The 20,503-nt window shown below is 49.0% G+C and overlaps 10 protein-coding genes across 10 annotated transcripts; 4 read left to right on the top strand and 6 right to left on the bottom strand.

Annotated features, from left to right (window-relative positions):
• Positions 1 to 99: 99 nt before the first annotated feature.
• LCP9604111_9133 (putative ZIP family zinc transporter) lies at positions 100 to 1,599 on the top strand (the record flags this gene model as incomplete). The annotated part of the gene is made up of 3 exons (XM_039077354.1): positions 100 to 145; positions 200 to 379; positions 440 to 1,599. 3 exons carry the CDS (start codon positions 100 to 102, stop codon positions 1,597 to 1,599), a joined length of 1,386 nt encoding a protein of 461 aa, XP_038924850.1.
• An 803-nt stretch (positions 1,600 to 2,402) lies between these two features.
• erg10B (acetyl-CoA C-acetyltransferase) lies at positions 2,403 to 3,847 on the bottom strand (the record flags this gene model as incomplete). Its single annotated transcript, XM_039077353.1, has 5 exons — positions 2,403 to 2,918; positions 2,987 to 3,479; positions 3,536 to 3,611; positions 3,671 to 3,720; positions 3,783 to 3,847. 5 exons carry the CDS (start codon positions 3,845 to 3,847, stop codon positions 2,403 to 2,405), a joined length of 1,200 nt encoding a protein of 399 aa, XP_038924849.1.
• Positions 3,848 to 4,128: 281 nt separating this feature from the next.
• Positions 4,129 to 7,244, top strand: LCP9604111_9131 (U5 snRNP component Snu114, putative; the record flags this gene model as incomplete). Its single annotated transcript, XM_039077352.1, has 4 exons — positions 4,129 to 4,148; positions 4,199 to 4,338; positions 4,392 to 6,620; positions 6,682 to 7,244. The coding sequence occupies 4 exons, from the start codon at positions 4,129 to 4,131 to the stop codon at positions 7,242 to 7,244; spliced, it is 2,952 nt and encodes a 983-aa protein (XP_038924848.1).
• A 249-nt stretch (positions 7,245 to 7,493) lies between these two features.
• Positions 7,494 to 8,170, bottom strand: LCP9604111_9130 (iron-sulfur cluster assembly protein CIA2; the record flags this gene model as incomplete). Its single annotated transcript, XM_039077351.1, has 2 exons — positions 7,494 to 7,867; positions 7,960 to 8,170. 2 exons carry the CDS (start codon positions 8,168 to 8,170, stop codon positions 7,494 to 7,496), a joined length of 585 nt encoding a protein of 194 aa, XP_038924847.1.
• Positions 8,171 to 10,107: 1,937 nt separating this feature from the next.
• LCP9604111_9129 (Zn(II)2Cys6 transcription factor) lies at positions 10,108 to 13,086 on the top strand (the record flags this gene model as incomplete). Its single annotated transcript, XM_039077349.1, has 8 exons — positions 10,108 to 10,162; positions 10,229 to 10,273; positions 10,331 to 10,846; positions 10,903 to 11,244; positions 11,300 to 11,581; positions 11,637 to 12,190; positions 12,258 to 12,709; positions 12,762 to 13,086. The coding sequence occupies 8 exons, from the start codon at positions 10,108 to 10,110 to the stop codon at positions 13,084 to 13,086; spliced, it is 2,571 nt and encodes an 856-aa protein (XP_038924846.1).
• Positions 13,087 to 13,879: 793 nt separating this feature from the next.
• On the bottom strand, positions 13,880 to 14,372 carry LCP9604111_9128 (CDC26 family anaphase-promoting complex subunit; the record flags this gene model as incomplete). Its single annotated transcript, XM_039077348.1, has 3 exons — positions 13,880 to 13,957; positions 14,059 to 14,112; positions 14,187 to 14,372. The coding sequence occupies 3 exons, from the start codon at positions 14,370 to 14,372 to the stop codon at positions 13,880 to 13,882; spliced, it is 318 nt and encodes a 105-aa protein (XP_038924845.1).
• A 167-nt stretch (positions 14,373 to 14,539) lies between these two features.
• On the top strand, positions 14,540 to 15,668 carry LCP9604111_9127 (uncharacterized protein; the record flags this gene model as incomplete). Its single annotated transcript, XM_039077347.1, has 2 exons — positions 14,540 to 14,666; positions 14,764 to 15,668. 2 exons carry the CDS (start codon positions 14,540 to 14,542, stop codon positions 15,666 to 15,668), a joined length of 1,032 nt encoding a protein of 343 aa, XP_038924844.1.
• A 190-nt stretch (positions 15,669 to 15,858) lies between these two features.
• LCP9604111_9126 (ribosome-recycling factor) lies at positions 15,859 to 16,743 on the bottom strand (the record flags this gene model as incomplete). Its single annotated transcript, XM_039077346.1, has 2 exons — positions 15,859 to 16,206; positions 16,285 to 16,743. 2 exons carry the CDS (start codon positions 16,741 to 16,743, stop codon positions 15,859 to 15,861), a joined length of 807 nt encoding a protein of 268 aa, XP_038924843.1.
• A 394-nt stretch (positions 16,744 to 17,137) lies between these two features.
• hscA (putative Hsp70 chaperone (HscA)) lies at positions 17,138 to 19,393 on the bottom strand (the record flags this gene model as incomplete). The annotated part of the gene is made up of 7 exons (XM_039077345.1): positions 17,138 to 17,406; positions 17,466 to 17,946; positions 18,010 to 18,717; positions 18,776 to 18,941; positions 19,048 to 19,174; positions 19,233 to 19,283; positions 19,348 to 19,393. 7 exons carry the CDS (start codon positions 19,391 to 19,393, stop codon positions 17,138 to 17,140), a joined length of 1,848 nt encoding a protein of 615 aa, XP_038924842.1.
• A 320-nt stretch (positions 19,394 to 19,713) lies between these two features.
• LCP9604111_9124 (uncharacterized protein) lies at positions 19,714 to 20,314 on the bottom strand (the record flags this gene model as incomplete). Its single annotated transcript, XM_039077344.1, has 2 exons — positions 19,714 to 20,162; positions 20,218 to 20,314. 2 exons carry the CDS (start codon positions 20,312 to 20,314, stop codon positions 19,714 to 19,716), a joined length of 546 nt encoding a protein of 181 aa, XP_038924841.1.
• Between the last annotated feature and the right edge of the window lie 189 nt (positions 20,315 to 20,503).

Below are 20,503 nucleotides of genomic sequence, written 5' to 3'. Positions count from 1 at the left end.
CTATACCTATATCTCTTGGACAGTTACCCGGCCTACGAACAATTCCCCTCTCCAACTGGGGATGTGGTTACAGCTCAACAAATTCGAGACTATAACAAAATGCAGAATGCCCAAGACTGGCAGACTGCGAAGGATCTACCCTCAGGTTAGCTGTCTTTGCAAATTGATCGTGGACAGTTTCTAACTATGTTCCGAGTAGACTTGAAGCGTGCCCTCTCCGCAATCTCAGAAATCCCCGATGCTCTCTTGCGAGCAGAACTTCTTCGGCGAGGTGGAGCTTCAGAGGACACACCGGCATGCGGATCTAAACAGCGGGGGAAATATAACACCCCGTTGCATGTTATGGCACTGTTCCTCATCCTAGGGCTGAGTACATTCGGTATGCACTGGCTTCTCTCGGCTCTCTGACTGGCCATTGCTAATACTGGGATTACAATAGCTTGCTCCTTTCCGGTTCTGGCGCGCCGTTTCCCTCGTCTTCCGATTCCCCGTCGGTTCCTCTTCATATCGAGACATTTTGGAACGGGTGTGTTGATTGCGACGGCATTCGTACATCTGCTCCCCACAGCATTTGTCTCTCTGACCGATCCATGTCTCCCTCGATTTTGGAGTCAAACATATCGTGCTATGCCAGGTTTTGTTGCAATGATATCGGTCTTTGCCGTTGTTATCGTGGAAATGTTCTTTGCAATGAAAGGCGCCAAGCACGTGCATGGAAGCGAATATGATAATCTCATTGGCGAGGTTAGGCGTGGCTCAATACGTGACGGGGGGAACGCAGATATTGATTACTCGGGCCTAGAGGCCCGGCAGGTTTCAGATAATCTCAATCTAGATAGCATGGGACACAACTCCAAGTTGCGGACGACGAGAGCTTCAAGCTCGTCCCATGAATCGGACCGCCTTCACCTGGCGGACTCATCACCGGATAAAGAGGACGATGAAGATGACCTTGATGGACTGGATGACTACATGGATGACGACGGACTTATCAGTGGACAAGCTCATTCTGCGCAGTCACAGCCTGTCCACCGGCATCGATCCCGTGTAAGCGAAAGCCACTGTCAGCAGACCGACACAGATGTGCCAATCCAGAATCCGCAACGTCAGCTTCTACAGTGCCTCCTCTTGGAAGCTGGCATTTTGTTTCACAGCATCTTCATCGGCATGGCGCTCAGTGTTGCGACTGGCACCTCCTTTGTCGTTCTGTTAATTGCAATCAGTTTTCATCAGACCTTTGAAGGGTTTGCCCTAGGATCTCGGATTGCGTCGCTCATACCGGATCTGTTCGCGCCGAATTCAATGAAACCATGGCTTATGTCACTAGCATACGGAACGACAACTCCTCTTGGCCAGGCTATCGGTTTGGTTCTACACAACCTCTACGATCCTGGCAGCGCAACAGGTTTGCTAATGGTTGGCATCACCAATGCCATTAGCAGCGGTCTTTTGCTCTTCGCGGGCCTGGTGGAACTCCTCGCCGAGGACTTCTTGAGTGAGTCGAGTTATGAGACCCTCAAGGGCAGACGACGCGTTGAGGCATGTGTTTCTGTTGCCTGCGGTGCTCTCCTCATGGCATTCGTCGGAGCCTTTGCTTGAAAGCATGAGTTCTTGTTTTGTGGGGTTTCTCAATTATAATGTCTGATAGATTAACGACGCATGCGATACTTTTTCTAAATGTATACCAAATTAATAATACTATGTTCACTTGAGGAATTATATACTGATATATATTAATTCTGGGGATTCTCATGAAACACATGGAACACTTGCATTATCTACATGCCGACTTGATGACTCGAGCGGGACAACGCACTGCAACACTCAGGGCTGGTATATCCACCGATATAAATGCAGTCTACAGAGGCATATGTCTTACAGCATCCCCGATATCACTCTTTCATATTTCTCTCCCAAAAACGATTTTTCTTAATGTTCTCTTGTCTTTTTCGGGTTTGAGGCAGCATGGCTGTCCTAAATTTAGCGGAGATGTACACAAAATCAGGCTAATGAAGTTAATATTCTCACTGGGGCAGAGTGACTGCTTTACAGACATACCCTGTATCATTTATTAAAACACATTGATGCCATCCAATAGTCTAGTGACCAACAATATTAAACTGAGTACATTGGTGTTGAAATGCTGGAATCTCTGACTTCATCTCAGACCAACCCCCGAAGCAACAACTGGAAGGACACAAACATACAAGATATTTCATTAACTATTCTAGATACTAAGAAATGGTACTGATACTGCGAATGTTCGTCGCTGCAGGATGGGTATGGTATGTCTGCAGAAAACCACCGAGTATCTTCCCCGTCAAAAATGAAATTGGTATCTCATATGCAAAGATCGAAGGTCGTTTCACATCTCTGTTTTTTTCCTTAACAGAATTTACTATTTAAAGAGACTCAATAACCAGGGCGCTGGCACCGCCGCCACCGTTGCAGATGCCGACGCAGCCAAGCTTGCCCTCCTTGGCGCTCAAGACACCGAGCAAGGTAGACACAATACGGGCACCACTGGCACCAAGAGGGTGTCCAATGGCGACTGCACCACCGTGGATGTTGACCTTATCCTCAGAGAGACCAAGGAGCTTCATATTGGCAAGAGCCACAACACTGAAGGCCTCGTTGATCTCAAAGGCATCGATGGACTCCTGGCTCACACCGGCGTGCTTGAGAGCCTTGGGGATAGCCAAAGCAGGAGCAGTAGTGAACTTGCTGGGCTGTTGCTCAGCATCTCCCCAACCTAGAATCTTGGCAATAGGCTTGAGGCCCAGCTCCTTCACCTTAGCCTCCGAAACCAAGACAACGGCTGCAGAACCATCGTTCAGGGGCGAAGAGTTGGGGGCGGTCACGGTTCCAGTTCCCGGAATGAAGGCGGGCTTTATAGCGCGGAGCTTCTCAGGGTTGAGCTATAAGTCGCAAAGAACGGTCAATGAACGTCACAATAAATCTAACGCAGAGAACAAGAGGAACTCACGTTCTTGGGTTCCTCATCCCGGGAAACAGTCACGCCAGGCTTGCCACGGAAGCCGGGGATCTCAATAGGGGCAATCTCGTTGTCAAATGCACCGGACTTCTGGGCAGCCTGGGCCTTCTCATAGCTGCGGATAGCATAGTCATCCTGCTGAGTACGGTTGAAGCCGTGCTCCGCGGCACACTCCTCGGCCGCAACACCCATGAGATCGTGCTTGCCGTAGGCATCAGTCAAACCATCATTCTGGATGCCGTCAACTAGGGCCTGGCTACCAAACTTGGTACCGCTGCGAGATGTTTGCAGATAGTGAGGGGTGTTAGACATGGACTCGGTACCACCAGCGACAACAATATCCGCGTTTCCGGTCATGATAGTCTGGGCACCAAGAATGATGGCCTTCAGGCCAGAAGCACAGACCTTGTTGACAGTAGTGCAGATGGTAGAATCGGTAAGGCCAGCACCGAGGGCGCACTGTCTGGCGGGATTTTGTCCAACACTATAAGGAATACGTCAATCTCAATTGCAGTATAAGATGTAGCAAAGATAACTTACCCAGCAGACAAGACGTTACCGAAGAAGACTTCCTCAACGTCAGAGGCATTGATACCCTCGGCCCGTTCAACAGCGGCTGCAAGTTACTATTAGCATTGAAAATAGGTATAGTATAGCTTGGGGTATATGCCCTACCCTTAATGGCATGTGCACCAAGCTGAGGAGCAGTCAAGCTAGACAGGGAGCTACAGTAACCGATGTCAGATCAAGTCTTCAAGGGGGAAAAGACGAATGCAAGCATGCTCACCCCAGGAAAGAGCCCACGGGAGTACGGGCAGTAGAAACAATGTAGACAGGAGGAAGAGAAGACATTTTGGAGAAAGAAAAGGTGGTGGAAGTAGGGAAGACCGGAAGAGTATACAGAAGTAGAGAGGATTTTAGAGAAGTAAAGAAAGATCCAAAAGATCAAAGAGGGAGGGGCATCTATAAGAGTAAATTATATGGTGGGGAGTGAGGAGCTGTACGGTGTAGGCACGAGTACTCCGAAGAGACGCTCGGACCAGGTGAAAGTTGAGATCCTCCGGCATCACGCGTCTGGAGCTACGGGTCCCTCTTTTTTTTACCTCACACGCTCGCGTTCTCTACGATTCATTATGGATGACCTCTATGATGAGTATGTTTCTTTTGACTCTCTAAATCTGGAGCCTTGCTAATTGTGCCTAGATTTGGTAACTACATCGGCGATGCGGAATCGGACGAGGAGCACCATGAAGATGTCCAACCTCAAGCCTTTAAGTTCGATGAGGCTTTTGACGATGAAGAAGAAGAGGAGATAAATGATCTACAGTTGATGGAAGTTGATGGTATGTCAATATGTCTTCTTCAAAGCCTGCAATCTCACTAATCTCACGTCTAGAGGGTCCTTCAAATGCGGTCATCTTGCACGAAGACAAGCAATACTACCCCAGCGCACAACAAGTCTACGGCGAGGATGTTGAAACCATGGTCCAGGAGGAAGATGCTCAGCCATTGTCGGAGCCCATCATTGCCCCCGTCCAGCAGAAGAAATTTGCGATCGCAGAGACCGAACTCCCACCTGTATACTTTTCCCGGGAGTTCATGTCAGATCTCTTGAGTTTCCCATCACAGATAAGAAACGTTGCAATCGTCGGTCACCTGCATCATGGAAAGACCGCTTTCATGGATATGTTGGTCAAACAGACGCACGACCTAACAGAGCGGCTGGACAAGCGCACAGGACGCAAGAGAGAAGAACAACTGCGATACACAGACGTTCATTTCCTAGAGAGAGAACGCGGTCTCTCAATCAAATCGGCACCGATGAGTCTCGTTCTTCCAAGCACCAAAGGCAAATCTCACCTGCTCAACCTCCTTGATACCCCCGGGCATGTGAATTTTGTTGATGAGGTGGCTGCCTCTATCCGCCTAGCTGATGGTGCGGTATTAGTTGTGGATGTTGTCGAGGGTGTCCAGGCGAACACTGAGCAAATTATCAAGCATGCAGTATTGGAAGGTCTCCCCTTGACCTTGGTAGTCAACAAGATGGATCGACTTATTCTGGAGCTCAAACTTCCTCCCAATGATGCCTATTTCAAATTGAAGCATGTGATCGAAGAGGTCAATACGATTATTGAGAACGTTTTGCCAGGCCAAGGCGAGCGACTCCGACTGAGCCCCGAGAAGGGCAATGTTGGATTCGCATCAAGCTCAATGAACTGGTGCTTTACATTGCAGTCATTTGCCAGGATGTACGCAGACAGTTATCCGAGCTTGGACTCGACAGAATTTGCCGCGCGACTTTGGGGTGACATCTTCTACAATCCCCAGAGCCGAAAGTTCACTCGCAAAGGAGTGGAGGAGAACGCAAAGCGGTCATTCGTCAAGTTTGTCTTGGAGCCGATCTACAAACTCTACTCCCACACACTTAGCGAGAGTCCCGAGGATTTGAAACAGACTCTGGCTAGCGTCGGCGTCAATTTGAAGCCATCTCAGCTCAAGATTGATGCCAAGGAGCTGCTCAGTCTAGTCTGTGAGAATTTCTTCGGGCCGGCCACTGGCTTCGTGGACATGGTTGTTCAACACGTTCCTTCCCCGGTGGAAGGTGCCCAAAGGTTCCTGGAGCGATACTACACTGGGCCCGTGGATACCAAAATTGGGGCCTCGATGCTCGCTTGTGATCAAAACGGACCGTTGGTAATACATGTTACCAAACTCTTCAGCAGTACTGATGCCGCAAGCTTCTACTCTTTTGGAAGAATTATGAGTGGCACAGCGCGGCCTGGTCAGCAGGTCCGTGTACTCGGCGAGGGCTACACGCCAGAAGATGAAGAAGACATGGTGGTAGCAACCATCTCCGACACGTGGATTGCGGAAACGCGTTACAATATCCCGACCAACGGTGTCCCCGCCGGAAATTGGGTTCTTTTGGGTGGTGTCGACAACTCCATTGTGAAGACTGCGACGCTGGTACCCCTTAAGCTTGAAGATGACGAGGATGTGTACATCTTCCGCCCGATTCGTCACATGACCGAATCAGTGTTCAAGGTCGCCGTTGAGCCGGTCAATCCATCCGAACTTCCCAAAATGTTGGATGGATTGCGGAAAATTAACAAGAGCTACCCCCTCATCTCAACCAAAGTTGAGGAGTCTGGCGAGCATGTGGTTCTAGGAACCGGCGAGCTTTACATGGACTGTGTGCTCCATGACCTCCGGAAACTATACTCGGAGATGGAGATCAAGGTCTCCGACCCCGTTACACGTTTCTGTGAGACTGTGGTGGAAACCTCTGCCATCATGTGTTACTCAATCACTCCGAATAAGAAAAATAAAATCACGATGATTGCGGAGCCTTTGGATGATGGGATTGCAGAGGATATTGAAAGTGGTAAAGTCAGTATCAAGGACCCTATTCGGAAGGTTGCTCGATACTTTGAGGAAAATTACGATTGGGATAAGCTTGCAGCGCGAAGCATCTGGGCGTTTGGACCGGATGAAATGGGTCCCAACATACTCCAAGATGACACTTTACCCTCTCAAGTGGATAAGAAACTTCTCGGTACTGTCAGGGACTCTATCACCCAAGGCTTCAGCTGGGGTACACGAGAAGGCCCTCTTTGTGAAGAACGTAAGTTTTCTTTCCCCCTTCTCATTCGCATATGACGAATGTGAGACTAATTGAAGTTCAGCCATTCGAAACACAAAGTTTAGGCTCACGGACGTGTCCCTGGCCGATCAAGCTATCTACCGCGGTGGAGGCCAGATCATCCCTACAGCCCGTCGTGCTGTATACTCGTCGTTCCTTATGGCATCTCCGCGTCTCATGGAACCGATCTACTCTGTCACAATGACAGGACCTGCAGACTCCGTGGCTTCGGTGTACACAGTCTTGTCGCGCCGAAGAGGTCACGTCCTGTCGGATGGTCCCATTGCGGGAACTCCTCTTTACTCCGTACGCGGTTTGATCCCAGTGATTGACTCGTTTGGATTTGAGACCGATCTTCGAATTCACACACAAGGTCAGGCTATGGTAAACCTTGTCTTCGATAAGTGGAGTGTGGTTCCTGGTGATCCACTGGACCGTGATATCAAGCTCAAGCCCTTGGAGATGGCTCCTGCCATGGCTACTGCGCGTGACTTTGTCTTGAAAACACGGAGACGCAAGGGCCTGGCCGAGGATGTTACTGTGAGTAAGTTTTTGGAGCCGGAGCTTTGGAAGGGTTTGAAGGAAAGTGGCGTGCTAGACTCATGACCTCAAAAAATTTCACTACTCGAAATAGGGTTGGCTACAGGAGGAGTCCTTTGATCCGGTTTGATCAATCTTATGGTGGTATCAAAGTTCATATGTACTTCTAATACTCATTCCAATGCAAGTCATTTAAAAATCCGGAAGAGTCATTCATCGTAGGCGGTCGTCACACAAGAGGGCCTGGTCTATCTGCCAGTGATAGCTCGTTACCTCGAGGACCCGGCTTATAGTATACAAAGGGTATTTGAAATTTCAGTGGCAGGTCTCCATCATTTTGGCAATGACCCCCATCAACGCACCATTCTCCAAGGCCGCAGCAACACGCTCCTTATCGGCGAGCTGCTTATTAACTTCGTCCCCGGTGCTATGTGTACCTTCCTTAATACGCACATCCATCCTGAATCTGGAGGGGAGAGATTGTTCCAGACGAACACGGACGCCAAGACCGATGACGGTTGCCAGACTGCAGTGAGTGATTGTGGGCGTGATCAGCACGGTGACAGTTTGAAGAGGCGAATCAGGGACGTCAGGGAGGGTTGGCTTGATCATGATATCTGGGAGAGAGACCACGGCTAATTCACCGAGTGAGATGGGGTGTTCCGGATCGGAGATTGACGAGATGAGGTCTGACGGTTTTAGTGGACTTGAGCTAGGCCAATCATCTCGGACATATGGGCTTTTTCTTTTCCTGGGAGAGATATGTGAGAGAGAGGCTTACCATATATTTCCTGTTCATCAATAGGCTCCTCTAGTAGGTTGTCATCCTCCGAGTCCGATGACGGAGGACTCTCGAAGTCTACTGGGGCGAGGGGCAGGGCCGATGTAAAGATACCACCATATTCGGACTTTCGAGTGGTGGTGGGTCGCAACCGCGTGGGGAGATCAGCGGCATTGAGGATCGTGGGGTTTGAATTTTGCATTTCCGCCATGATGAACGAGGGGTAGGGGTAATGTGGTCTATGGTCGAGTAGAGGTAGTGTGTTGAGGGTAAAAATTGCGGCGATAACGTTTATCAGCTTATCCTGTCCACGTGCGAGTACTGGATGACTCCGCGTACGGCGTATGGAGTATGGAGTACCTGGGGACAGTCTGTGAAAAGGGATTCTATATTTTGAGGGATTTGATGAGCAGCATATCTAATTTGCCAGAGTTCTAATTGGAATATCCATGATAAACCTACTTAACTCCTCCGTTATATTGTCTGGATTAGTATATCATTAGTAATCTTAATGCATCATTAGTAATCCCACTCTATCCCTCAGAATAGGGCTAAAGTTACTCCGTCCGTATGTAACCTGACAATCCCCGCGGCTGATCGACAGGCCGAGTTTGGCTTTAAACTCATTATGTGTCCGAAGTCACGGCAGTTTTGGCTGATTCTCGAGTTTCACAGAACGTGTCTTTTTCCCGAATAATTGGGGCTGTTTCAGAAAGATTCACTTGTGTTTATTCTTGGATTGCTTTTTCCCTAATTGAATCACTACATATAGTTATAGGTACATATGTTACAGGTGTACATATGTACCTAGGTACTAGGTACTAGGTACTCCGTATACCCGGCACTCTATATAACCACGTACATAATGATAATTATTGTAATAGTAGTCAACTAGCATAAAACTTACTACTGATTCACTAAGGTAACAGTATCGCTCCTAAGTGGAGACTCCCTCATCCCTGATTCATCAACCGCTATATAACCCTACCTTATATAGGTGTACGTAGTATGTTATACGCGACAATCCACTGGAATAATTCCTCGATGTCTCTGCCAGAATAAATCCAGCCCTAGATCTCCATAAGCTACCTCATAAACAGAAAATATAGAAAATCACCAGTCCGGATCGCCCCTCCACCCTAAATCCACAGCGGCGGGCGCTATTGGATCCTCTTCCACACTTGGCACCCGCGGTACCTCCCACCCCTCAGCTTCTGACCTTCTCTCTCCCTCCCTCCCTCTCTCACAACAAGCTCGAATTTTCCCCTTTTCTTTTTTCTCCCCGGGGATTCTTGAACTACTACAGCCTATTCGCCAATGTCTCTATGCCTCCACCTGTGAACCTGCGTTGCTGCTCTTCCTAATGCTCTGCGCTTCTTCCGCTTCTTCCCTACTGAGATGCAATGCGCCAGGCTCGTTGATTCGAATGCGGAGTACTTTGCGACATTGACATCGATGGATATGCACCCGAAACCCTTCTATTTACCTGAATCGTAAGCAGCTGCCTCGGGGGTACTCTCAATGTTTTTCTGTGTGATTTTATTTGATCTGGATCATATGTGTGGGAACCGACGCTAATCTGCCCGGTACTTATGACAGCATTCGACTATTTGTTCATTACATACATTCGAGACCAAAGACGGCCTGATCTTGTTTCCGTGTCTAGCCCCACGCGCTTGATATACGAGAGCGCAAATCTCCCAACCCATAACAGCCTCGCAGGACACTTGCACGTCTCGGGACTTTGGCGACTGCTGCCGGTCAATTTCCCGCGAAGCCTCAGCAAGTTGGTCGCAACATTGGGACAACCTGAAATCTGTCATTGAGCAACGTCTCTAGAATTTGTTGCAACCATAGCCGTTGTCTGCCCCGATTAATCCGCTTGCGCCTCGACTACTCCCACAGATTCCACCATCCTGCCTTATCGTCTCTTGGTGCAGTTCGATCCATCTCGCAGAGCGAGGTTCGACCTCCACCTTCTCTCACTCCTTCAATTTCCCGAGGCAGGTCCTTGTGGATAGGCCTCCCAGCACAGTTTTTGTTTTCCTTTCTTGATACCCTGATAGTCCCAATACCAACTTGAGTTGCCTCTATCATCACAGTCTACGCCATTTTACAAACCCGACACTTGTTATCAAACGGGCAAGCATGCAAGGTTATTCATTTGCGCCCCCAACGGGCCCCCCGAGAGAAGGCCAGAAAAGTATGACCCTCAAGCACCATCTATCCCTTACACATTTCATTGACAACTAACCATTCATCGGTGTAGACTATGTGTTCGTTGATGAGCATAACCGACATAAGAGGCTGAAGGGTAGGAAAAGTGTCCATCGCAAGTCAACAAAAACATACTGACAAGCCTGACGTTTAGTGATGCGAGCCTGTAACGGTTGCCGGAAAAGGAAAATCAAATGTGATGCGGCTACGACAAATACATGGCCTTGTTCTGCATGCACTCGTCTAAAGCTAGTCTGTGTCCCTCCGACCATCGGGCAAGATGGGGACTTTCTCCCTGATGGCCAGGGCGAGTCGACTCTAGAGACCGGAGGCCCCTCCGCCGCAGCCGAGGGTTCTCATACATTTCCAGCAGCTCCGGTCTTCAAGGACAACAGTCAACCAACCATGAATACTATCCCCTCATATGATCACATGAGCATGTATTCCCAATTCGTCCCTCCTCAGGCTCAACCCAACATCTACAACGATCTTCAGTCACCACAAATGACAATGTCACACCAGACTTTCCAACAGTCTCAAATGTTTCCGGGGCCGCAAACTTCGTCCATGGGTCCATCGGATCGGAATGTGTATATTGATAACGATCAGTCAACTGCAGAAAACCTCAGTGATGTACTTGGGGAGTTGAAGATTGACGAGAGTGGGATTGGTATGGCATCATTACCCGTTCTACGGATTTCCCCGCTAACACTCTACCTTCGATAGCCCCATACATTAGAAGGCAACGCACCGATCGAATTGAGCCCGACGCCCCTGTCCAAGACGACGTTGAAGAGCAATTTCCACCTCTCAGAACGGGATCGGGCGTGACGATTCGAATCCCCCCTGAGCTCATGCCTGCCGAAGACGACGTTATGGCTTATTTCAAGATCTACTTTGATGAAATACATCCCTATGTTCCTGTCGTATCTCGTGCCCATCTGTACTATCAATGGCAGCATGATCGCCATTCTATCTCTCCTCTCCTTCTCGAGGCCCTTTTTGCCTGCGCGGGCCGTTTATCTGATGAACCTGCAGAAGGCGCTCAGTGGCTTGCTTTGGCTAACCGTGAGTCGATACTTGATATTCGTCCAGCCATCTTCAAAAGACTGACGTTTCATAGGACACGAGACTAGCTTCATGGATGTACCACGTCTGAGTACTATCCAAGCATTAATTCTGCTACTAAAAGCAAGGGAATCTTTGCCGAAGAAAGGATACTATTATCGATCCTGGCAGACTGTTAAGACGATTGTCTCAATGGCGAAAGATTTGGACATTCATGAACATTACAGCAATCACGCCGATGGCAAGCCCTGTGAACTCGGACCAATCGAATGCTTGGTGCACACCAGAGTGTGGCAGGCTCTTTTGGTGGTTGAGGTGATGATCGGTGGGCCCCAAGGTAAGTCTACTCCGTCGCATCCTTTATTAAATCAACCAGCTTCTGATCAAAGTAGGCCGTTCGGATTACGGTGTTGATCCTGAGACGGTGGACATGCGTCCGACGCTAGACATCAGAGGTCTCGATCATTATGAGATCGACCGCTCAAGACAATACGCCTATTTCGTTCGCAACGCACATCACATCCGCATCATTACAGATATCTATCACAAAGTTAAGAAGCAAAAGGACTGGGGCGCAGATGCCCGATTCGTACAAATCAACCCGCTTTTCGCAGAATGGCTTCGTAACCTTCCTCCAGACCTGCAGGTCAATTATCCTGCCGATGGCTCCCCACCGTGGCTTCCATCCCATTTTGTGGGCAATATGCATTCCCATTGCCATCTCGCCATTATTATGTTACATCGCCCTCAACTCTTCGCTTCTCAATCTTTTGCGGCCGGTGGTGAATGGAAGACTCATATGTCACTATGCTACTCCTCGGCAAAAAGCCTCTGTCGACTACAAGAAGCTATCTTGCAAAGATTCGGGCTATCTGGCCTACTTTACATGCAAAGAGGCATCAATTTTGCCATATATTGTATCCTGACTTGTACGATGCTGCACCTGGTAAGCATTCAACAATTTATGGGACTTTCTTCTTTTTTTCATAGCAAACCCATTCTAATGCGAGCAGGTTGCAATTACCTCCCCCGACCCTGAGTTCAATTCAGATGCCCGTGAATTCTTCACCCGTCATATGAGAATTCTAGAGACGTGCTCCACAGCCTGGCCCATGCCTGAGATTCAAGCTCAAATCGATTCATTGAGGCTGGCTTTCTCCGCCGACATGCATCGTCCTTTCGAGTTGAAGCCCAGTTTCCCATACGGGAGTCCTTCGGAACCCTACCATCCCAGTCCACCTATGGATGCACACTATCATCCGCACTTGAGTCAACTCCAATCTAGAGTGCGTTACAATCCGCTTCCGGTAACCCCTCCGATCTCGACTGATGCTGAAGACTCGAAGTCCGACACATCTTCTCAGATACAATCCCTCGGAATGGTTGCCCATCAGCCTCAAACAACTCATCCTCTAGATGCCCCGTCGGTCGATGAAGACCACTGGGATCCGACCCGAATTATCACGTACGTAAATGATTCACCTTCTGCTTGGTCTCTTACTGATCCTTCGCTCTAGTCAATGGGATATGGCCTTCTCCGTGAACCCCTCTACCGTCAGCGCAAACTCCCCGCCAATGGCTATAAACAATTCAGTGCCAGGTGTACAAAATGTTATGAACTCCCAATACCCCATCCAGTACGAGACACCTAACAAAGTGCCCTCTGTCACGTCTACCCAGTCTCTCTCGCCTCCTCAGTTCCAGGTACCCCCTGTTGTGTTTTCAGCGCGAGACTGGCAACAAAGTGTTGCTAGTGTGTATGATCCACAAGGGCTGAAACGCCGGTGGAATTACCCAGTTGATGTTACCTCCGACAATATGTCCAAGCGCCAAAGAGGATGAGACGCACATATACCCAAATCATCTACGACCTTGTTTTTCTCCAATTCAGTCGCCAGATTTTACGGCCTGCGGGTTCTTGTTTAAGTATCCCAGGCAACCATTGCTATTATCACTCTATATCCCTATTTTCTTTTTTTCTTTTTTGTGCGATCTTGCTCTGTTTTTCTTTATCACGTCACAACCGCCAAGGGACATAAGCATGGCTCAATGAGGAAAAGTTTGAGGTAGACACGTCCAACCATCATGATATCTCACCGGCTAGGATAGTAGTTGATGCCTGAACCCTGCTATACATCATCAGCTTACATGAATTGGTCTATTTAGTAGACTACATTTAGAAAATAATTGATACCCGTGGAAAAGACACTATTCAGATTGGGCGGAGGAGTGGTGAAATACTCTTGTTCTATACGAGATGGATTCTCGGGTCATCCTCGCTCGTCAATATTTTTGATGCTTTGTGTCTATTTTCAAGCTAAAGCCTCTGATCAGAACAAACATATCTCGAAATAGGCCAAAAGAGAGAGGTCACTTAAAGGATTGGTCCTTTCCAAGATGCCCGATGGAGGTGATCTGGATGAACAAAGTAGTATGCATTGTGTTGTTTTATTAACAAGATATTCCAATGTACCATTCCGCTTCTCTGGGGTTAAACCAACGTCCTAGCCAATAGGTAACCATAGGGGAAATGGTGAGATATGTTGGCATATTTAGATTGATATATCAGAGGAATGCCGTGATCTGATGCTCAAAAAAAAAAAACCACGCTCTATGACTGCTCGATCACTCTCTGTCATACGCTTTCATACAAGCAAGATGGTGGGTGTGTTATGTATGAGACTGTCATATCCTCAACGCCAAAGATCCTGCACTATTTGTTTCTTGTTAATGGTGAATGATGTGACGAAAAGAGAATTCAATGTTTCAAAGGGCAAGAAATACATGCAAGCATATCAAAATTGGGTTATGTACCTCATATCCAAATGTCATGGTGTGGAACAAGTCCTTCCAACATGCAATGGTGGTCTAGGGGTTCGAGATCGTGGTGTAGACAGTCAACCACGTCGACTAATGCCTATTCTTTCTTCACGGGTTCGGACAATCCTAGCCTTGTCACCTGGAAGTGGTTTCAGCTCATCACTGGGGTCGATGTTGACATTGGAGGTTGCCTTTGCGTGCTGTTCTGGGTGTTTGTTTTCTTCAGACAGTTTGCGAAGTCTAGCTTCTTCAAAGGCAGCAATGTCCTCAGAAGTAATAGCAATAGCCGTTGGCTTTCGACGAAGCATTTTGACAGTCGAAAGGTATTGCAATGAACCAAAGGAAGACTTGGCTGCGTTTACTTGGAGCGGGCAGGAAGGCGGTGCCTCACGTGACTGCAATTATTCGTTCAATCTTTCCGCGTCTCTTTACCAAAACGTTCTAGGGACACGACCTAGTTCATTCAGAATACAACATGTTTCGGCCACAGCTGAGGCAGATCTCGCTGCACTGTGAACGGACAAAACTCGGTCTTTCTACACCTGCTCGCCAGTTCTCCTGTACTCGTACAGTGGCCGCCGAAAATCGAGCCCAGCCATCCGGTAGGTACATCCAAGGGAAGCCGCACTGGGCAAAATAAATGCAGTAGCGCAACTATTTCGGCCATCTGGAATTTGAATTCTAACATAAGCCCATTAGACAACCGTAAACCCAATCCCCGCTCTTCATCGGCCACGCTTTCCTACCGGCCTCGCAATCCCAATGGCCCGCCAGCTCGCACCAACCAGTATCAAACTCGTCCTCCTCGAGTGATTGACGCTAGATCTTTTGCAGCCGCACGAGCTAGCGGTGGAGAGCAACCTAAGATTATCCGCAGCCCGAGATCACGCGACATTCGAGGCGGCAATCAACCTCAAAATCGCAAACCTAAACCCTTCGCCAAAGGCGCCAAGGGTAACCGAAATGGGCCGCGCAGGAACGCAAAAACCCCTGAGAATGACGACGGCGAAGATAGCGAAGCGGCGGCTATTGATCAAATTCTTCAAGAGCAAATCATCAAATCCAGGCCAACGCCTATTCGTTATGAGCCTCAGGAGATCAGCTACTCTACTTTGAAAGAGACATGGCCTTCAATTCCTACAGACGTGAACTCGCGCTCGGCTGCCGTCTACGAAAAGCTTTCCAGCCTGGGCGGCCGCATTGCCAACGGCTATATCCCGCCCTATGAGCTTGGAAGGCGCCTGTGGAAGGGCCAGAGCGTTCTTTTCAACAATGAGAACGAGAAGGCGGAGGCTTTGGAAGAGACCAAGCGATTGGCTCAGCTTCGTGCCGATCGAATTTCACAGCGCAAGGGTGACCTTGTGGAGCCACGGAATGTCGAGTTTAGTCCCATCGACGCGGAAAGCACCAAGTCTCTCATGGAAACGTTCGTTCAGGGAAACTACCCCACGTCTGAAGTCGGGAAAGATGGGCATGCCGTATTGAGAGAGGTGTTGAAGAACCTCCGGAACAACGGGACCTACCAGACAACCGGGAAGACCTCGCAGTTCATGGCCAAAATTGAATCTCTTGTTTCTGCTGGCCGCAAGACCAAGAGTGTCTGAGGATATGTGAACTAAGTGCTAGAAGTGATTTGTATTATATTTATTTCGTTGATCGGGTTTTCCTCTGTTCTTCCCATATCCTCCCCATATCTTCCCCAATTATGCCTCTGTCTGTACCTAGATTTACAAAGTCTTTTTTACAATCGGCCATTGCCATGCCATATGTTATGATTCTCATTATTTTCCTGGCTTAGGCCTGTTCCAATGTCTTCTTGGCACCTTCGAATGCATCCTTCGCCTCCTTTTGACCCTGGTCTGTAATCTTCTCCATCTGATCGTGAGCTTTGCGCACGTCATCTGGCCGAGCTAATTTCTTCTTCTGCATATCCTGAAGACGTTTATGCATGGCACCTCTAGAGTCACGTACTAAACCGGCAGCCTTTTCGAATGCTTGCTTGGCGGCTTGAACGTTCTTGTCCCGAGATTCTTTTGTAGGTGGCGGAATAGGAATGTTGAGCTGGAGGGCGTTGTGAGGATCGGGCTGAGGGGTCAAGGAGAGGTTTGAGGAGACGATCGCTGAAGTAAGAGGTTTCAAGTGCTGCTCGAAATGTATTAGAGTTGGCTCGTTGGGACAGCAATAGCAGGCTCACGCCCTAACAAGGCATCATGAACTTACATCCTCCTCGGCTGCCAAAAGAGTAATCATGCGTCCACCCTTCGGCACAACCTGCGCCAGATCTCCCAATTTGACCGAATCTTTGCTGTCTTTGCTCAGATGGACCCTCAAACTCTCTAGGACTGCGGTATTGAACCGCCCTCCTGCGCGAAGCTTGGACAGATCATCTTTTAGCCGAGCAACAGCCGTGGAGATGCCATTGTGCAATTGGGAAAGATCAAAGGGATCTTCAGAAGGAGCACTGGAGCTTTCCTCTGGCTCAGAAGCGGAAGCGGAAGCGGAAGCTTTCTTGGCCTTGTCCTTTTTCTTGTACAAGGCAGGCGAGTTGGCAAACTCACGCCGGTTCAGAGGAACGGCGCGCTGGGCTCGGGGTAGAAGACATAAAGATCGAGTCGTTTGAGGGTGTTCCACAAGACGAGGACAAGAGGAGCGAATTGATTGGGCTATAATGCGTTGCATGGTGGAAGCGATTGTTGTAAAAAGTTCCAGGGCGGAGGTGCGCAGTCCAGAAGTATCTCTCACGTTACCCCCGCGCTTCCGCCTCGAGGCCAAAAATATCATACACTATATTACCATGTAGAACTACCCGGTATTCCAAGTATTACAATGAGAGGAGATCATCACAATGTCATTAAATTGCAGATGGCGAACTTCGTCTACAAAAAACAAATCAAATCATACTTTTCAAGAAAAGAAAACTGCGCCCAAGTTGCCCGGCTTCATAAACAAAGCGCGACAGAGACCAACCCTGCCCAAGGTCTACATGGCGCAGATTCCCTGAGAAGCAGAGTCCCGGGAAAGAGGAAAAATTCGTTGGCCATAAGTCTATGTTCATGTCTTCCCATGTATGCATTTACCGTGTAGCCATGGCCTTGGTAATCAGACGCTTAAGAGCAAGCTCCTTCTTCTTGAGGTCCTCGGGGGTGGAGTCCTCAACCTCGAGCTGGGCCATGGCGTCGCTGAGAGCGGACTCAATGCGCTCCTTGTTGCCGCGCTTGAGCTTCATGGACATACCGGGGTCAGAGACAATCTCCTCGACACGGGAGATGTAAGACTCGAGCTGCTGGCGAGACTCGAAGCGCTTGGTGAAAGCCTCATCGCTGGTCTTGAACTTGGCAGCGTCTACAGATTGTCAAGTCAGCATATAGTCAAAAATATTAGTGTTAGTGGGAGAAACATACCGTCAACCATCTGGTCGATCTCGGAGCTGGAAAGCTTGCCAACAGCGTTGGAGATAGTGATGTTGGCAGTGCGGCCAGAGGTCTTCTCAGTGGCGGTGACCTTCAGGATACCGTTGACGTCAACCTCGAAGACACACTCGAGGGCGGCCTCACCGGCGCGCATGGGAGGAAGGGGAGCAAGAGTGAACTCTCCCAGGGAGGTGTTGTCAGCACAGTTGGTACGCTCACCCTGGTAGACGGGGAACTGGACAGTGCTCTGGTTATCGACAACAGTGGTGAAGGTGCGCTTCTTGATAGTGGGGACAGTCTGGCCACGGTTGACAACGGGGGCGAAAATGTTACCCTCCATGGCAACACCAAGGGAAAGAGGAACAACGTCAAGGAGGAGCAGGTCAGCGGTCTCAGCCGAGGTGGCCTTGCCGGAGAGGATACCGGCCTGAACGGCAGCACCGTAGGCAACAGCCTCATCGGGGTTGATGCTCTATTGGAAAAAAGATAAGTAACTGGCTTTGACGTTAGATCAAGTAGTGCTGTCTTGTCTTACCTTCTCGAGCTTCTTGCCATCGAAGAAGTCGCTCAGGAGCTTCTGGATACGAGGAATACGGGTGGAGCCACCAACAAGGACGATCTCGTCAATCTTGTTCTTAGGCATGCCAGAATCCTTAAGGACCTGCTGGACGGGCTCGAGGGTTCCAGAGAAAGCCTTGGCGTTGAGGTCCTCGAAACGGGCGCGAGTGATGGAGGAGTTGAGGTCCTCACCGTCGAAGAGAGAGTCAATCTCGACGGTGGTCTGGGTAGCGTTGGACAGGGTACGCTTAGCACGCTCGCAAGCAGTGCGAAGACGACGGAGAGCACGTGCATCACCGGAGAGATCCTTGCCAGTCTTACGCTGGAACTCCTTCTTGAAGTGGTCAAGGAGGTTAGTATCGAAATCCTGACCACCAAGGTGAGTGTCACCAGCGGTAGCCTTAACAGTGAAGACACCACCCTGGATGTTCAACAGGGAGACATCGAAGGTACCACCACCGAGATCGTAGATGAGGACGTTGCGCTCCTTCTCAGACTTGCCGGCGCCGAGACCGTAGGCGATAGCGGCAGCAGTAGGCTCGTTGATGATACGGAGAACGTTCAGGCCAGCGATGGCACCGGCATCCTTGGTGGCCTGACGCTGGTTGTCGTTGAAGTAGGCGGGCACGGTGATCACAGCCTTCTCAACCTTCTTGCCGAGCTTGATCTCAGCGACCTCTTTCATCTGGCCCAAATAGTCAGCAAACAAATCCAACAAATATGAGATATACATTTCGCCATACCTTCATGAGGACCATGGAGGAGATCTCCTGGGGAGAGAAGGTCTTGGTCTCGTTAAGGTACTCAACCTGGACAACGGGGTTGCCACCCTGGTCGATGACCTTGAAGGGCCAGGACTCAACATCCTTCTTGACAATGGGGTCATCGAAGCGGCGACCGATCAGACGCCTGTTCCATTAGAGTCAGAACGAATTTGGAATTGTGGAGAATGCGCATATCGCGAATTGATAGGCTGCGCGAGGTTTTTTTTGATGTTTTTTTTTTTCCAACTCACTTGATATCGAAAACAGTGTTGGCAGGGTTCATAGCGGCCTGGTTCTTGGCGGCATCACCAATCAGACGCTCCTTGTCGGTGAAAGAGACGAAGGAGGGGGTAGTGTAGCTACCCTGGTCGTTGGCAACTGATCAAATAGTCAGTATTCGAGAGAAAGATCGAATATTTGGAGGGGGGAAGCGTACTGATCTCGACATTGGTGCCCTCGTAGTTGGCAACACAAGAGTAGGTAGTGCCTGAAGAAAAAGAAAAAAGGCAATTAGCAGCTGTGCGGTCGAATTTAGTAGAGCAAAAACGTACCAAGATCGATGCCGACGGCACCGTCGTAAACCTCAGAATCGGCCATTATGAAATTGTAGATGTGATTTTGAGGGAGGGATGGGAAGAGGGATGGTGGGGGAGAGAGGAAATTTTTTTTATCAAGCCGAGTGCATATTTAGTCGGAGCCACACAAAAAAACCAGAAAATTTTTCGGGAGCGGTGAGTCACGTGAGTCCGGTTACGGTAAATTACAGGGGATCGGTAATTTACATACGGGTATGCAATCTGATAACTACTTGGATATGTACTCCGTAGAGTCCAGTACACCCATGTACTACCATGTAGATCACGTACATTTGTATGCCTAAAGGTACAAGTTTATACATTCCCTATCCCTAATTACTTTTAACTATCAATATCCATTGGATCATCGTATAAATCTTCCGTAACCTTGTTCTCTCTAGCTCGCGCTCGAGATTCAAGAATTGCCTTTCGAACATTATCCTTTTCCTTGGGAACCGTGAGGGAAGATGGTTCCGTATAAAGAACGAGTTCTTTCCCCGAGGGCTTCGAGTCGGATAGAACGGATTGAGGGACTGAGAGCACTTTCTCTGCGAATGGTGAAAACACCAAGCCAGGAGAGTCGGCTTCCATTAATTCTTGATCCAGGTTGTGAATGTAGGTCGTATGTTTGGTGTCGTCCAAGATCATTGCATCGTTTGAGGAGGATAGGTCTTGGTTACGTTGGTTATGTTGATTATGTTGGTCATATTGGTCAATGTGAGGCTGGATAGGCTGGATATGTTGGATATGCCCCTTGGGTTTGGCCCGAGCGGAGATTGGCACGTTATTTTCTACAAATATGTTAACTTGACAACTTCCACAACTCTTTCAAGTTCAATTGCCTACCTATTCGGAGGTGTCCAAATCTCTTCGTTAACGGTTGCGCGCCGTCGGGGTCAGCTTCGGCCGGGCGCTTCTTCCCGTGATTTTCCTCACCCGCCATCCACACTTTCTATCTCTCTCTCCTTCTCTTGCGAGTGTTTGGAAGTGTGGGGTTAATAATTAAAGAAGAAGAAAAGGAAAGAAAAGCGTTTGAACTTCTAAGTGCACAGATCTGGGGTCAAGTGCATTTCGTTGCTCGATGCGGGTTTCTGGGGTGGTGACGAACGGGGAACGGGCTTTGACTCATCTC

This window comes from Penicillium roqueforti (genome assembly GCF_015533775.1).
Source record: "Penicillium roqueforti strain LCP96 04111 chromosome Unknown scaffold_42, whole genome shotgun sequence".
Classification (NCBI taxonomy): domain Eukaryota; kingdom Fungi; phylum Ascomycota; class Eurotiomycetes; order Eurotiales; family Aspergillaceae; genus Penicillium; species Penicillium roqueforti.
The sequence above is the reverse complement of the archived record's forward strand: the minus strand, read 5'-3'. Positions and strand labels throughout refer to the sequence as shown.